The 16,958-nt window shown below is 45.9% G+C and overlaps 1 protein-coding gene across 25 annotated transcripts in view; it reads right to left on the bottom strand.

Moving 5' to 3' along the window:
• Window positions 1-16,958, bottom strand: part of NRXN2 (neurexin 2) — a 336,628-nt gene that overhangs the window by 281,476 nt on the left and 38,194 nt on the right. For 18 of the 25 annotated variants that reach the window (XM_087913747.1, XM_087913730.1, XM_087913726.1 and 15 more), the window contains exon 3: window positions 5,532-5,561. The exons of 6 other annotated variants lie outside the window; for them this stretch is intronic. In XM_087913747.1, the coding sequence (XP_087769873.1) occupies window positions 5,532-5,561 (30 nt within the window). Of the gene's footprint in view, window positions 1-5,531; window positions 5,562-16,259; window positions 16,263-16,958 lie in introns of all 25 variants that reach the window. One more of the 25 variants, XM_087913739.1, reaches the window with a different exon arrangement.

Here is a 16,958-nt window from a genome sequence, read left to right on the forward strand (position 1 = left end):
TTAGCCCGTCCTGATGTAAATGGCACAGTTAGGCCTGGTACAAAACGCTGGCGAGAAGGTTTCACCTTCTTATCGCCTTGCGACTGGGCTGCTGCATCCTCCTGTAAGATGGGGCTGCTCTTGAAGATGAACCCAGATGCTACAACTGGTACCAACACGGGTAGTCCTCGACTTACGACCACAATTGAGCCCCAAATGTCCGTTGCTGAGCGAGACAGCTCTTTGCCCCATTTTGCAACTTTTCTTGCCCCAGTTGTTAAGTGAATCACTGCAGTTAAGTTAGTCACATGGTTGTTCAGTGAATCTGGATTTCCCCGTTGACTTTGCTTGTCAGAAGGTCGCAAAAGGGGATCACTTGACCCCGGGACACTGCAACCGTCATAAATATGATCATTTGCCAAGCGTCTCCATTTTGATCAGGTGACCATGGGGATACTGCAAAGGTCGTAAGTGTGAAAAACAGCCATAGGTCACTTTTTTCAGTGCTGTTGTAACTTCAGTCACTAAACAAATGGTTGTAAGTTGAGACTACCTCTAGGATGGCTACACAATCTACAACCATTGCATTGTAGAGCCATGGTGGCACGGTGGTCAGAGTGCGGTACTGCAGGCTACTTTTGCTGCCTGCCGGCTGCCTGCAATTTGGAACTTCGAATCTCACCAGGCTCAAGATTGACTCAGCCTTCCATCCTCCCGAGGTTGATAAAATGAGGACCCAGATTGTTGGGGGCCAAGAGGCTGACTGTAAACTGCTTAGAGAGGGATGGAAAGCACTGTGAAGCAGCATATAAATCTAAGGGCTATTGCTATTTTCCTTCCTTCCTTCCTTCCTTCCTTCCTTCTTTCTTTCCGACTCTGTAAACCCCTTAGAGAGGGTTGTAAATCACTGTAAAGCAGTACAGAAGTCCTAAGTGCTATTGCTGTTGTTGCCAGAAGGCTCCTGGGCCCAATTCCAAGTGTTGCCTATTATTGGGGGTCGCTGGCAGCAGGTTCAGATGGCTGAGGTGTCAGGAGAGCGAGGACTCAGACGAGGGGCCTGCGTGTGATGGGGCCAGGACCATCAGGGAGTGGAGTGCTGCCTCCGGAGATTGTGGAGGCTGGCAGCAGTAATGAAGAGAGCCCCGAGGAGCCTGTGCCCAATGCGTGCAGGGCTGCTCGAAGGAAAGAGCAGCTGCAGCAGCACGGGTGACTCGGGAGTAAGGCTGCAAGGTGATGGCCCCTCCCTTAAGGGATAAAAGCCAGCTGAGAAACCGGAGTTCTTTGCAGGAAGCAAAGAAGTTTTTCCACTCAAGCCTGGTGGACGTTCGGAATATCTTGGTTGGTGTTTGGAGACTCTTTGTGTTTGAAATATTTCTTAGTAACATTATCTAGTGTTCTTGACAGCCTTGCACCACCTTGGCAAGGCTTGTTCTTATCAGAGACAATTAGTTTGAAACAGCCTTTTAGCCGTGAAGGAATGGAATTCGTAAAGAATCATTAAAAGGTTTTGCCATTACCTCTGTTTCGTGTTTGTTTCCTTGGAACAAGGTTTGGGTCAGAACACCTATTGCCTCTGAAGCCCTCCAGGGTGGGGCAACCTCAGCCCACCCCCCCTTGCCTCAAATAATTCAACCTGATCTGTTTGATAATCAAGGGAGGCTGTTCATTAAGGTCCTATTTCCTTGTGAACTACAGGCCCTGGGGAATATATTCTTGGAGATATGCTCATTCCTGACTTTCAGGTAATCTCTTAAAGCTGGTTTTAAGTGAAAGAGGTGTGATTCTATTTGATGAAGGTATTCCTTACTTCACATTCATTTGGCGACAGTTCAAAGGGACAATGGCATTGAAAAAGGTGACTTACGACCGGTCGTCACTCTTGGGATGGTTGCAGCATCCCCACAGCCATGTGATCAAAATTTACGTGCTTGGCAACCAGTTGGTATTTATGATGGTTGCACAGGTGTCATGTGATCGCCATTTGTGACTTTTCAAGCAAAATCAACAAAGGACGTTGAATTTACTTAATGACCACATTTTTCATACAAACATAGAGTTGGAAAGGACCTTGGGGGTCTTCTAATCTTCCAATCCAGGAGTCCCCAAACTTGGCAACTTAAAAGTTGCCAAGTTTGGAGGCCTCTGTTCTAATCCATCCCTCTATTCAAGCAGTGGACCCTATATTTTTTCAGACAAGTGACTGTCCAGCCTCTTCTTAAAAGCCTCCAGTGATGGAGCACCCGCAACTTCTGGTGGCAAGCAGTTCCACTGGTTAATTGTTCTCACTGTCAGGAAATTCCTCCTTAGTTCTAGGTTGCTTCTCTCCTTGATGAGTTTCCATCCATTGCTTCTTGTCCTGCCTTCAGGTGCTTTGGAAAATTCACTTAACAACTGCAGTGATTTGCTTAATAAACATGTTTTTTTAAAAAAAAGGTAAAATCAGATGTGACTCATTTAACAACCAACCTTGCTTAGCAAAGGAAGTCCTGGCCCTAACTGTGGTTGTAAGTCAAGGACTACTTGTATTCTTATATTGTGAGAGATTGTTGGTTTGTGTAATTCTTCTGTCATTTATTTGGGCAGTGCGGAAATCTTGTCAATAAATAAACCTTCGCCTACTTTTTTTAGTGCCTTCTCCAATGCAATCTTTGCAGTGGTGGGATTCCATTTTTTTACTACTGGTTCTGTGGGCGTGGCTTGGTAGGCGTGGTTTGTCCTGGTGGGCGTGGCTTGGTGGGCATGGCAGAGGGAGGATACTGTAAAATCTCCATTCTCTCCCCACCCCACTAACCTGCTTTCCAGCTCCGTTCTCCTGGGCAGGGCAACCAAAGGAGACCCAGCCAATCAGCTGGGACACAGGAGGCGGAGCGTAGATGGGGGCGGAGCCAATCAGAGGTGGTATTTGCCAGTTCTCTGAACTACTCAAAATTTGCGCTACTGATTCTCCAGAACCGGTCAGAACCTGCTGATACCACCTCTGAATCTTTGGCACCATCTGTGGGTCTATTAAAAGTATTAGAAGCCATTAGAAATATGAGACCAGGAAGCCACTGGAGGCCACCTGGGCCTTGTACAAGTAGTCCTTGACTTACAACAGTTCATTTGGTGACTGTTCAAAGTTACAACGGAAGGGAAAAAAGTGAGTTGGGATCATTTTTCACACTTACAACCATTGCGGCTTCCCCAACAGATCAAAATCCAGATGCTTGGCAGCTGCCTCCTATTTATGACGGCTGCAGTGTTCCGGAGACATGTGAATCCCTTTTGCGACCTTCTGACAAGCAAAGTCAACGAGGAAATCCAGATCCACTTAACTACTTTGTTACTAACTGAACTGCTGCTTAACTTAACTTACTTAGCAACTGGGGCAAAGAAAGGTCGTACAATGAGGCAAAATGCACTTAACGAATGTTTCGCTTAGCAACAGGAATTTTGGGCTCAGCTGTGGTCATAAGTCAAGGAGCAACTCTACTCGTTTCTAGAAGAACTGAATGGTTTTCAGTACCATCCCCGTTCACACCTGTCAGTCCTACTTAGGTGGCTAAATTCGTGGGTACCGTGTGTCCTGTTCTGGGTTCTGCCCCAGCATGGAAAGCAGGATGCTGTGTAGTTTTAGCTGCCTGCCTACACATTAAATGATGCAGGATGTGGAATATGGGCAGCATTGCCAAAGGTTCGGCGGGCTGATGTTATTCCACCTGCCACGATTTTGAACACAGAACAGCGGCCAGTCTGACGCTCCACGCTCTCTTTTGCTCTTCCTGATCCACGATGCACACCCCCATGCCCCAAAACAGTTTGCTTAAGTGGCATTGGTGGGAGACTTGTTTCCTCTGTTCTTCCTTCCTCCCTTTGAAGAGGATTAAGGAAAGCACCACCTTGGCATCCTCTCCAAAGCAGGAATGAAAGACTTACAAAGATAAGAGGAGCACGAGGTGGCCTGAAGTGTTGAACAGAACGTTTTTGGTTTTTTTTTTACAAAAATGTTAATTCGGTGGGATGTGCCTCAATTCTCTCTCAGACCCTTCCCTAGTAAAAAACACTGGATTTTCCACTGGAATTTCACAGCAAACTGTGAGGTGCCCGTTGTGATACAATTTCCCGCTGTGGCAAAGGTGTGTCAGGGCTTAAAAAACCTTCTAAAAAGATCTCCAAAATAATTAATAATCAAAATTAGCAATCAAAATTAATTCTGTCTAATTTTATGAGAATCAAGGTTTCACTGCTTTTAAGCCTATGGTGGCTGTTAATAATGATTGCGGGGGGGGGGGAAGCTACCCCTGTTTTGGCTGCAGAAAGGCTACTCTGCCCTATTACTAATGCAAAGCGAACCCCTAAATTAGTTCTTTTCCCTGCCGGAATAAACCAAGCCTGTCTGGGCCCACCGCTTGAGTTCCACCCAGGGTATGACCCCCTCCCCCCCAAAAAAAGACCAATGGTACGAGTCCTATAAATGCCCTAAGGCAGTGTTTCTCAAGCCTGGCAATTTTAAGAGGTGTGGACTTCAACTCCCAGAATTCCCCAGCCAGCTGGCTGACGAATTCTGGGAGTTGAAGTCCACATTAGCCGGCTGGGGAATTCTGGGAATTGAAGTCCACATTAGCCGGGTGGGGAATTCTGGGAATTGAAGTCCACATTAGCCGGGTGGGGAATTCTGGGAGTTGAAGTCCACATTAGCCGGCTTGGGGAATTCTGGGAATTGAAGTCCACATTAGCCGGGTGGGGAATTCTGGGAATTGAAGTCCACATTAGCCGGTGGGGAATTCTGGGAATTGAAGTCCACATTAGCTGGCTGGGGAATTCTGGGAGTTGAAGTCCACATTAGCTGGCTGGGAATTCTGGGAATTGAAGTCCACATTAGCTGGGTGGGGAATTCTGGGAATTGAAGTCCACATGAGCTGGCTGGGGAATTCTGGGAGTTGAAGTCCACATGAGCTGGCTGGGGAATTCTGGGAGTTGAAGTCCACATTAGCTGGCTGGGGAATTCTGGGAGTTGAAGTCCACATTAGCTGGCTGGGGAATTCTGGGAATTGAAGTCCACATTAGCTGGCTGGGGAATTCTGGGAGTTGAAGTCCACATGAGCTGGCTGGGGAATTCTGGGAGTTGAAGTCCACATGAGCTGGCTGGAGAATTCTGGGAGTTGAAGTCCACATTAGCTGGCTGGGGAATTCTGGGAGTTGAAGTCCACATTAGCTGGCTGGGGAATTCTGGGAGTTGAAGTCCAGACATCTTAAAAGTTGCTAGGGTTGAGACATACCGTCCTAAGGCGATCAGCAGACCCCAGCACCACCACAATTCATCCCATTCTGCAAGGCTGTATCAAGGCCCCCACCTGCCCCACCCAGAAAAACATGCCGATTCTTTCCCTCCAACATATAAAACACACATACACGTCTCCCTTCGAAAGAAAATAGAGAATGCAGCGGCAGAAGAGCGAAACCTAGGAACCGTCAGAACCCGGTTGCGGTGATGAAATGGTTCAAGCAGATGTGAAGAGAGAAAATTAACAAAAAGCAAAAGTCATTTGCTGGAAAGAAACTGAAAACCATACCTTGGCTGTTTAGTGTCAGATGAGCTGGACCTTGAAAGGGAAGGAAAGAAAAAAAGAAAGAAAGAAAAAAGACGAGTCATAAAAACGCACGGAAAAAGGGAGGGTTTTTCTTCCCCTCTTTGCCACAATTTAAAAGCATTTTTTTAACTTGTGACAGGCATCCAGACCCCCAGCAGACAGAGAAGGGAAGGGAATTGAGGGCCGGATGCCGAAACAAACAGAAAGGAAAGGAGGAAGAACTTAAAATCCCGGACAGAGCCAGATAGAACCAAGCAGTAACAAGAAGGAACAGGGTGGGGGGAAAATAAAAGTTTGGTTTTTGGGGGGGGGGGTTTATATGCTTTAAAAAAAAAAGCATTTAAGGCAGATGCTGTATCGCCTGGTGAGAAAAATGCTTTTTTTTCCTGGGTTATAAACAAAATTTGAAATAAAAGAAAACCAAGCAGCCTTAATAGGACAGTGTCGTGTTTGCAGACGGCAAGACGCAGCGGGAGTGGTTCTGGGAAGGAAAATGGTTAGTGGAGCCCCCTGGCCTGTTAAAACTTTTGGGGTGGGGGGCTCAGTCTGGTGGGGAGGGAGACAGCCCTGCATCTCCACCCTATGGGGGCCTAGGAACAGGAGGATAATTTTCCCCAAACCGAAATGTTTTCAAGCCTTTTCAATTCAGAGGATTTCTCTGTGAATACCACAAGACCACATCTTTGTAGAAAGAAGGCAAGGCAATAAACACAACATCAAGCAGTAGCAGTACTGGTAACCTTGGGTGGAAGGGTGCAGGAACAAAGCCATCGGGACATTCAAGAAGCTGTGTTCAGACAACACACAGGACCAGTTTGCTCAGCATAGTAAACCAGAAACAAGCCAAACAGCATGGTTTTCCACAAGTTAATCCAGAAAGAAACTAACCCAAACTTTAAAAGATTCGTAGGTTGCCTGGAGGGGCTACAGCTTCACCACATCTGGTTAAGTGCTGTATGCCACCCTGTTCCCACAATATACTGACCTCATCAAGCAGGATTTATGTGTGTTGCAGGAACTCATTAAAAAGGATCAGCTGACCCAGTCAATTAACCTCCAAGGATTTAAATGTGACCCCAAAGAGACCCCATTTAATGGCTTCTGCTACAGGTAATGCTGTAGTTTGCCTATTTAGTCCTCCAGGAAAAAGAGCTGGAGAGAAAGAGGGGCGGAAAAACAAACAAAACTCTCCATACTAGAACTCACTGGTAGAATACCGGTAGTCCTCGACTTACAACAGTTCATTTAGTGACCGTTACAAAGTTACAACAGCACTGAAATATATGACTTATGACCGTTTTTCACCCTCATGACCTTTGCAGCATCCTCATGGTCATGCAATCAAAATCAAGATGTTTGGCAACTGATTCATATTTATGACGGTCGCCGTGTCCTGGGGTCATGTGATCCCCAGTTGTGACCTTCTGACAAGCAAAGTCAATGGGGAAGCCAGATTCATTTAACAACCATGTGACTAACTTAACAACTGCAGGGATTTACTTAACAACCGTGGCAAGAAAGGTCGTAACAGAGCAAAGCTCACTTAACAAAAGTCTTGTGTAGCAGCAAAAAATTGGGGGCTCTATTGTGGTTGTAAGTCGAGGACTGCCTGTATTATTCATTTGTCCAATTTACATGCCATTGGTCTGTGAGGCGACACCAAGTGGCTAAGCCAATTTTGAGAAGATGAGGTTCCAATCCTCATGATCTTGAATAAATGGGTTTTTGTTTTTTTGTAAGCTAGCCTAGAGTCACATAAAGTGAGTGGGCGGCCACATAAATTCTCTAAATAAATAAATAAATAAATAAATAAATAAATAAATCGTTTAAACGGGTAAATAAATAAATAAATTCTCTAAATAAGTAAATAAATAAATAAATTCTCTAAATAAGTAAATAAATTCTCTAAATAAATAAATTCTCTAAACAAGTAAATAAATAAATAAATTCTCTAAATAAATATTTTCTAAATAAATACATAAATCCTCTAAATAAATACATAAACTCTCTAAATAAATACATAAACTCTCTAAATAAATAAATAAATAATTTCTCTAAATAAATAAATAAACTCTCTAAAGAAATAAACCAGAGTGCTAAGCTGTTCTCTGGCTGAAGGCGCACTCCCAGAAACACTGCCGGGGTCCAGACTGAGTTTGCCTATTTTGTATACAATGCAGAGTTTTATGATTCCACATCACTTATTCCAGATTAATTATCAGTCAATCCCCACATCCATCCCTGGTCTATGACCTGCTATTTTGACCTGCTACATGATCAAAATCTGGCTGCTTAGCAACTGACTCGTATTTGCGACGGTTGCAGCATCCTGTGGGGGGGGGGGGTTGTCACGTGATCCCCTTTTGCAAACTTCTGACAAATAAAGTCAATGGGGAAGCCAGATTCCACTTAACAACGGTCTGACTCATTTAAGGACTCAAGCGATTTGCTTCACAAATGTGGCGAGAAAAGTTGTAAAATGGGGCACAGCTCGCTTAACACATTTCTCACTTAGCAACATAAATTTGGGCTCAATGGTGGTCGTAAGTTGAGGATTACTGACTGTACTTCTCAAACTGGATGGCTTTAAGCAGTACGGACTTCACTTCCCAGAATTCCCCACATGGAATCAAAGAGGGTAAAGCTCTGAAGATCACTCTAGTCCAGATTCATGGACTTCAAGATCCAGAATTCTCAGGTCATGAAGGCTGGGGGATTCTGGGAGTTGAAGTCCATACCGCTTAAAGCTACCCAGGCTGGAAATACTGCCTCCGACAAAAGGACAGCCCCCTTCAACCAAAGGCAGCGGGCTTTTTAGGAAGACAAGCACAGACTCTGTCACACTCACAAAATGGCTACCCCTTTTCTCGGGGTTTCTTTTTTTGGGGGGGGGGGGCTTCCCATGAAAGCCCGTTCTGCAAGGACTGCTGTGCAGAACAAGCTTGCAAGAGAGAGGTAGGGATCCCCGATCGCCTCCCCCATCACCCCCAGTCAAAGGATGCTGCACCCAACTTGCAACGCCATTGCCATTCCCTGTGTCACTCCCTCGGGCCCCATTTAGCAGAGTGTCAGCTTCGGTGGCTGCTTTAGCAGCCGTTTCCAAAAGGGAGCACCCAATTTGAAAGGGGGCTCTCGTTCTCCCGCTCTCTCTTACTCACACGTACACACTGAGACCACAACCATTCCAGAAGCAATCAATCTATCGGACACAGCACCAAAGAGCTGCGTTCACCTGTCCTTCACTCTTCATCACACAAAGTCCTAAAATGGGTAAAACATTGAAATTGCAAATCCAATCTCTCTCTCTCTCTCTCTCTCCCTCTCTCTCTCTCTCTCTCTCTCACACACACACACACACTTTAGCCATTCTTCAGAGGCTGAGAATATTGGATGTCTTTCAGTTTCTAAAACCAGTTATTTAGGGAGCTGGCGGTAACTTGGGGAGCGAGGAAAAAAATTGCACCAAGGAGAAAATCTCCCTTTGTGTGTATATGTTCAAAAATACTTTCATATTTCCCAAAGCGAAGCCTTAATATGTAAGAAAAGAATAAAACTGGCTTGTAGCAACATTTTTTTTTTGCATTGGCATAGCTTGCTTGACCCGACTGACTTGAAATCCATTCACACAATACACTGAATCACAAAAGAAACAACCGATCCAAGGTTAAAACAAATCGAATTCCATCCACTGAATTGACAGATGATATGGACACAGCTGTTGCTTTCTGTAGCCATTTTCTCGAGCCTTGTGCCCTGTAGGTGTGTATCACAATGTCCATCATCCCCATTCGGCACAGCCTAACTGAGTAATGGCAGTGGGAGTCAAACACTTTCTGGAAGAAACTGGTTGATGGATTTTGGGGAGGGTCTGAGCGCTCAGGGTTGCTAATGGAATGGCTATTTGGGGCTCAAATAAAGAGAGGGGTGTCCATGTTGAAGGTGCTGGCCTAGGAAGCGGGAGACCCTGAGTTCTAGTCCCGCCTTAGGAATGAAAGCCAGCTGGGTGACTTTGGGCCAATCCCCAGGAGACGGGGAGTTCTAGTCCCGCCTTAGGCGCTCTGCTGACTGCCAGGAGTTCGATTCTCACTGGCTCAAGGTTGACTCAGCCGTCTGTTCTGTCCTTCTGAACCCAGATTGTTGGGGGCAAGAGGCTGACTCCGCAAACCGCTTAGAGAGAGCTGGAGAAGCACTGTGAAGCGGGATATAAGTCTGAGAGTTATTGCTATTTCCCTCCCTCCCTCCCAATGGTTAGAATGCAGCATTGCAGGCTAACTCACTGCCCACTGCCAGCACTTCAATTCTAACCAGTTCAAGGTTGACTCAGCCTTCCGTCCTTCCAAGGTGGGTAAAATGAGGACCCAGATTGTTGGGGGAGTAAAAGGCTGACTCCGTAAACCGCTTAGAGAGGGCTGGAGAAGCATTGTGAAGCAGGATATAAGTCCAAGGGCTATTGCTATTTTCCTTCCTTCCTTCCTTCCTTCCTTCCTTCCTTCCTCCCTCCCTCCTCCCTCCTTCCTTCCACCCAGGATCACGTGATTGCCATTTATGACCTGTGCAGGGGGCTTCCAAGATGGAAGGAAGCTGAATTCACTGAATGACCACAGCAAAAAAAAAAAAGTCATAAAATCAGCTGCAACTCACTTAATGAACACATCATTTAGCATCTGAAGTTCCAGTCCCAATTGTGGTCATAAGTTGAGGACTGCCTGTAACTGTTTCGGGTGGCAGACTTGGGGAAGTGGCCTTCATTGCCTGTAGGTGCCGCAGAATATATTACAGTACAGGTATTCCTCGACTTACAACAGTTCATTGAGGGACCGTTCAAAGTTATAAAACATCAGTACAAAATGTGACTTATGACTGTTTTTCAAACTTACGACCTTCGCAGCAACCCCACGGTCATGTGATCGAAATTCAGAGGCCTGGCAAGCTGTTCATACTTATGACCGTTACCTTGCCCCCTCTCTTTGACAACCTTCTGGTGAGCAAAATCAAAGGGGAAGCCAGGTTTTACTTAACAGCGGGAGTGATCCACTTAACAACTGTGGGAGGAAAGGTCGTAGAAATGGGGCAAAACCCATTGAACAAATGGTCTCGCTTTGCAACGAAAAGGCTGGGCTCCGGGGTGGTCGTAAGTCAAGGACTGCCTGTTCTGCATTCCCGCCGCTGAAAATTCACCACCCTTCCACTCCAATTGTTCTGGGCACACCAGGCAAGCGGGGACCCGCCGCAGTGTTGCTCCAGGCGCGCCGTAATCGTTTAGATCGGCACTTGAGACAGGCAGGTGCAGAGAAGCCGCCCTCAACTTTCACCGTAAAGACTTGGCTGAAGTTCAGGGCCAGGAAAGAAGATTCCCAGGATAAAGGTAAAGGATTAGATGCCCCATAAACGAGCAGGGATGATTTCTGCACTGAGCCCAATATAGAGCAACGAAGATGATTAGGGGACTGGAAGCTGAAACATATGAAGGGCGGTTGCTGGAACTGGGTTGGTCTAGTTTAATGAAAAGAAGGACATGTGGGGCCATGATAGCAGGGTTCCAATATCTCAGGGGCTGCCCCAAAGAAGGGCGGGGCGGGGGGCCCCAAGGTATTCCCCAAAGCACCCGAGGGCAGGAGAAAGAAGCCATGGGTGGAAACTAATCAAGGAGAGAAGCAACCTAGAACTAAGGAGAAACTTCCGGACAGAACAGTTAATCAGTGGAACAACTCGCCTCCAGAAGTTGTAAATAGCAAGAGCACTTAGACTTGTATACCGCTTTATAGTGCTTTGCAGCCTTCCCTAAGCAGTTTACAGAGTCAGCCTCTCCAATCTGGGTCCTCATTTTACCCACCTCGGAAGGACGGAAGGCTGAGTCAACCTTGAGCCTGGTGGGATTTGAACTGCCAAACTCTAGGCAGCTGGCTGCAGAAGTAGCTTGCAGTACTGCACTCTGACCACTGCGCCACAGAGGCTCAAAATGCTCCAACACTGGAAGTTTTTAATAAGAGATTGGAGAACCGTTTGTCTGAAGTGGTATAAGGTTTCCTGCCTAAGCAGGGGGGTTGGCCTAGAAGACCTCGAAGGTCCCTTCCAACTCTGTTGTTCTAAGATCAGAAGTTTACATTTTACATTTATTTGGAACTAGCTGGATACCCGTGCTTTGCTAATAAACTATGTGACCGGGCAAATTTTGGGGGAGGAAAATAAGGGGGAAAAAATCTGCCTCTGCCTACCAGCATCCATTGGTATTCATCTAGCTAGCATCCTGTCAATGTGTAAGAGAGTTGAGGGCTGTTTGGAAACTGAAACAGTATCCGTTATGTGAGCAAGGAGGAGACAGCAAGGAGCCTGGGCTTGGCTTAGCTCAACTGTTCTGTACTAAAGCTGCTTGCTGCTGCGAAACTGAAACTCCTCTCCTCTGCTTGTGTTTTGCATTTGGAAGAGGTTTCTTTCCAGGCGGGGAGGGGGAGTAGAACTCCTTAGCATCAGAGCGTGTTAAAAATAATAATAATATAGGAAATGCTCTAAATGCTCTGATGGTCATTTGGAAAAATCCTTTCTTAGTGAGCCCCTAGAAGCCAAGAGGAACCTATGTGCCAGATTTCAAGTTTGTAGGCTTTACGGTGCTGGAGATTTTGGGATGATGCGTGAGTGGCATATTTCGCTTTTACATAGAGATAGATGAGGTGGGACAGTGTTGAAAGGGATTGTTTAGGGCAGATTGTTTCTCAACTCCAGAATTCCCAAGTCCACCCAGCTTCAAGTAGCCAAGATTGAGAAACAGGGGCTTAGGTTACCAAGTGCCCTTCCCACCCTGATGCTGCAGATCCGTGCAGGAATCTAAATTCAAGCATCTTCCATGGTTCTTTTTGTTGGAAAACCTCTCGAAGGATGGCAAGGGAAACACCCCCCCCCCTTTTTTTTTTTCAAATGCACACTGCACCCTCTGACAATGGTGGTCCTGGAGGTGCAGCTGGGCTTGGAATTTTAGTCCTGTCTGAGGATGTTAAAGAGAAATAAATGAGTTAAAGATGTGTGGTTCTAGATTTCTCCATCATCCACCCCCCTCCCAAAAAACACATTAACATTTTCCCCTTTGCCCTTAAAACACAACAAGACAATCTGAGGGGCGTCCAGACCCCACATAATCAGCCCTGCCTACTGCAAGCCGCACCCCTCCCCCCAACAAAATCGTTTATTTGCCTCCTACGTGGCTTTTTGGTTGTCAGTCAAGCTCAAAGCAGGTAATAATGACAGAAAAGTTGATGGAACGGCTGGTCGATCAAGGTAGAATACAAACAATTACATGATAGAGCAACCTTAAACAGACATACAAACATTCAAAGGCTTTGCTAAAAGGCTGGAATTAATTAATGCGCTCCGTTCAAGCAAAGCAGTAATTCATGCTACGTGCTGTGTTTAAGGAGTCCACAAATAATTAATAGCAAGGCCTCAAAATACTCTACATACATCATGACAACTTCCCCAGTGGCTGTGTTCACACAACAATAGTTCCACCCAGCAAACAGATTCACACACACCAGATGCTCTGATCAGTGTGCACTTTGGAAGAGGTTTTGGATGACACCATGTGAATTCGGCCCACTGGGTTGTCTTACGGTTCGATGGGAACCCAGAAATGTGGTCACAAGTAGTCCTCGACTTACGGCCATTTGTTTAATGAGCGTTCAAAATTACAACAGTGATGAAACTAATGCCTGACAACTGGTCCTCACACTCAGAACCATTTAGTTCCCACCTGCCCCGGTCACATGATCTTGGAGTCATGTGATCATCCTCAGCGACCTTCCTCGGGGGCTTCCAACAAGCAAAGTCGATGGAGAAGTCACATTTGCTTAATGACAGCATGATTGGCTAAATGGGTTCACACCGCAGAGTGAGGTGGCTGCCTTATAAATTTTATAAAGAAGTAACAACCCACCATGGCAAAAAGATTGTACAATTGAGCATGGTGATGTGATTATTCCCTTAACAACTGCCTCACTTAGCGACAGGCGTTCCAGTCCCAATTGTGGTGGTGAGTCAAGGATTACCTGTAAGTCAGAAACCAGGTTAAGCGCAAGTGAATGCAATCTATGTGTATGTTTTCTGGGGCAATGCACATGTCCTAATGAGAAGACTTCTTAAAAGGCAAGTGGACATTCATAAATTAAACCCAATAAACAGAGCTGAAAAAGAGGGCAAGGCCTTCCTGGTTGAACATTTCGGAATCTACCTTTCGGGTCAAGCTTGTGCATCTAAACTGCCTCATTAGCATTAAATAATCCTGGCTTTACCTCCTCTGCTCCTTAACTTCTCCAAACTCTGAAGCCAACTAGCAGGATTTCAAGACCCACTCCAGAAGAAGTCAGGCTGGAGAACAAAACGTAGCAGAAGGACAGAAAAACAGAATTGGAAGGGACCCTGGAGGTCTTTTAGCCCATCCTCCCTGCTCAAGCAGGACACCAGGAGCAGGAGCAGCAGGTAAAATGGTAGTCCAGCCTCTTCTTAAAAGCCTCCAGTGATAGAGCACCCGCAGCTTCCGGTGGCAAGCTCTTCCACGGTTCTCACTATCAGGAAATTTCTCCTTAGTTCTAGGTTGCTTCTAAACTTGGTTAATGTCCATCTTCTTCTTATCTTGCCTTCAGGTGCTTTGGAAAAGAGTTGACCCCTCTTCTCTATGGCAGACCCTCAAATATTGGAAGACTGCTATCGTATCATCCTTAACTTTCTTTTCACTACAAATACCCAGTTCCTGCAACCTTCCTTCATATGTTTTATTCTCCAGTCCCTTCATCATCCTGATTGCTCTTCTCTGCACCCTTTCCAAAATCTCAATATCCTTTTTATATTGCGGTGACCAGATCTGGACGCAGTATTCCAAGTGTGGTCTTACCAAGGCCACACCTGGAATATAGGTTTGGAATAGCAAGTTTGGCTTATCTTTTAAGCAGAACTTGAGGGGTGGTGGTGGAGACAGGGATGGCTAAGTGGATGACAGAATCTGTGCCCACAGTTCTATGTCTGGCTCACTTCCGTTCCTGCTGCTGGTGAGTCTTTAGCGAAGGGCTGTTCTCTTTGGAATCTGATGGTCTCTTCAGTGGGAGGACAAAACGTTTTAATTTCATGACAAATCCTTCTTTCTGAGTGCCACAGACTACCGCGGCTCTCCTCCTACGATATCATTCTTGGAGCTTTTTAGTGAAAGTTCACTAAAAACCCATTCAAGGAATAAAATCTTGAGAGAACAACTCTCTCTCCCTTCTGCCAGCACATAGCAACCAACAGAGTCTAGCAGCAGTTGAAAGACAGCGAGTAAAAGCCGACAAAATGATTACAGAACCTGCAGACATCTTGAAGCATCTCTGCCTCCCAGTTGAAGACAAAACGTCGCTTTTATTAATCCGTATTCATCACTTGGCTTTCAGCACACCAGTCTTAAGACAGCGCGAGTGCTTTGCACTTCCTCTATATTTTGTCCCAAACCATTCAGGAAGCCTGTCCTGCAGCAAGGCAAAACTCCACAGGTAGTCCTCAACTTATGACCAGAATTGGGACCAGAATTTCCACTGCTAAACAAGGCAGTTGGTCAATGAGTTGCACCCATGTTTAGGGCCTTTTTTGCCACGGTTATTAAGTGAATCACTGCACACAGATGTTGAGAGATTCATTCTGGTTTCCCCCATTGACATGCTTGTCAGAAGCCACTGGGAAGGTCACAAATGGAAATAACATAATCCTGAGGACCAGTAGCCATGGTAATAGCCCTTAGACTTATATGCTGCTTCACAGTGATTTACAGCCCTCTCTAAGCAGTTTACAGAGTCAGCCCATTGTTCCCAACGATCAGGGTCCTCATTTTACCAACTTTACCAACGGAAGGCTGAGTCAACCTCAAGCCGGTCAGGATTGAACTCCTGGCAATTGGCAGAATTAGTGTGCAATACTGCATTCTAACCACTGTGCAGGCAGGCAGGCAGGCAAATAGCACTAACACTTACTGTCCCAAAGTCGTTGAGTCCACTTGTAGGTTTAGCTGTGTCCTCAGATAAATGGGTCCTTGGCCACACCCATTTGCACTACTCAGGTGACCTGAGGACACAGATAAACCTCCAAGTGGCCTCAACGACTCTCTAAGAGAATGCATTCCTCACCATCTCATTCAGAGCTGAAGAAGCTTCTTGGATGAGAAGTGAAACGTCTTCAAAAAAAAACAAACCCTAGAAAGTCCAGTTGCCTCTTGAGAAAAGCTCCTTTGGGACAACCAGGACCTGAGAATTGAGCATCTCCATAGACACGAGGACTCAAACGTAGATACCACTTCATAGCGCATTTACAGCCCTCTCTAAGCGGTTTATAGAGTCAGCCCATTGCTCCCAACAATCTGACCTTAGAAGGACAGAAGGCTGAAGAAAGAAAGTCCAAAAAATCCCAAGGAAGTCCACTTGCCTTTTGGAAAAATTCCTTGGGGACACATGACTCCCAAGACTCTGCAACCATCATAAATACATGCCTGTTGCCAAGCACTGTTGAGCACGCTGGCTGTAGGGATGCTGCAATGGTTGTAAGTGCAAGGACTGGTCATGTCACTTATTTCAGTGTTATAACTTCAGTCGCTAAATCATCATTATGAGGACCACTTGTACTGTCAAGCGGGAAAAGGACCAGAGTCTTGGGATTGGAGCTCTCAAAATCTGGAATCCTTTCCTTCAGTCAGATGCAGAGGACCCACTCCCTCTGGCAATAGAGGTAGTCCTCAACTTACAACTGTTTGTTTAGTGACCACTCAAAGTTACAACAGCACTGAAAAAAGTGACTTATGACCGTTTTTCACATTTATGGTGGTTGCAGCATCCTTACAGTCACGTCATCAAAATTCACAACTGACTCGCATTTATGAGGGTCGCCATGTCCTGGGCTCACGTGATCCCCTTTTGCGACCTTCCGACAAGTCAATGAGGCAACCAAATTCACTTAACGACTGGGTGACTAACTTAACGACCGCAGGGATTCCCTTAACGAATGTGGCGAGAAAAGTCGTAAAAATGGGGCAAAGCTCCCTTAACAAATGTCTCCCTTAACAACATAAATTTGGGGCTCAACTGTGGTCATCACCGAGGACTTCCTTTGCACCGACAGCCGATCTGCGGCTGCCACAACGTGTTAGGATGGCTTCATTTTTCGGTTTGATTCTCCCCCCCTCCTCCTTCTGTATATTGTTCAGATTCATCCTTCGGGTCCTTTTGTGAGTCCCGATGTTAAACAGGTAAATTCTGCAGTTAATGTCTTGTACGAATCCGTTCATGGGTAGCTGTCACCCAAGAGGCAAACGGGGAACTCCGAATCTCAGGGGCCGAGCTGAATGCGTAAAAGGCACGCATGCACGCCACGTAGCCGTGCAATTATGTTTGTTTCAGGCCTGCTTGC

This window comes from Pseudonaja textilis, chromosome 16 (genome assembly GCF_049901715.1).
Source record: "Pseudonaja textilis isolate UNSWEBS1 chromosome 16, rPseTex1.2, whole genome shotgun sequence".
Lineage (NCBI taxonomy): Eukaryota > Metazoa > Chordata > Lepidosauria > Squamata > Elapidae > Pseudonaja > Pseudonaja textilis.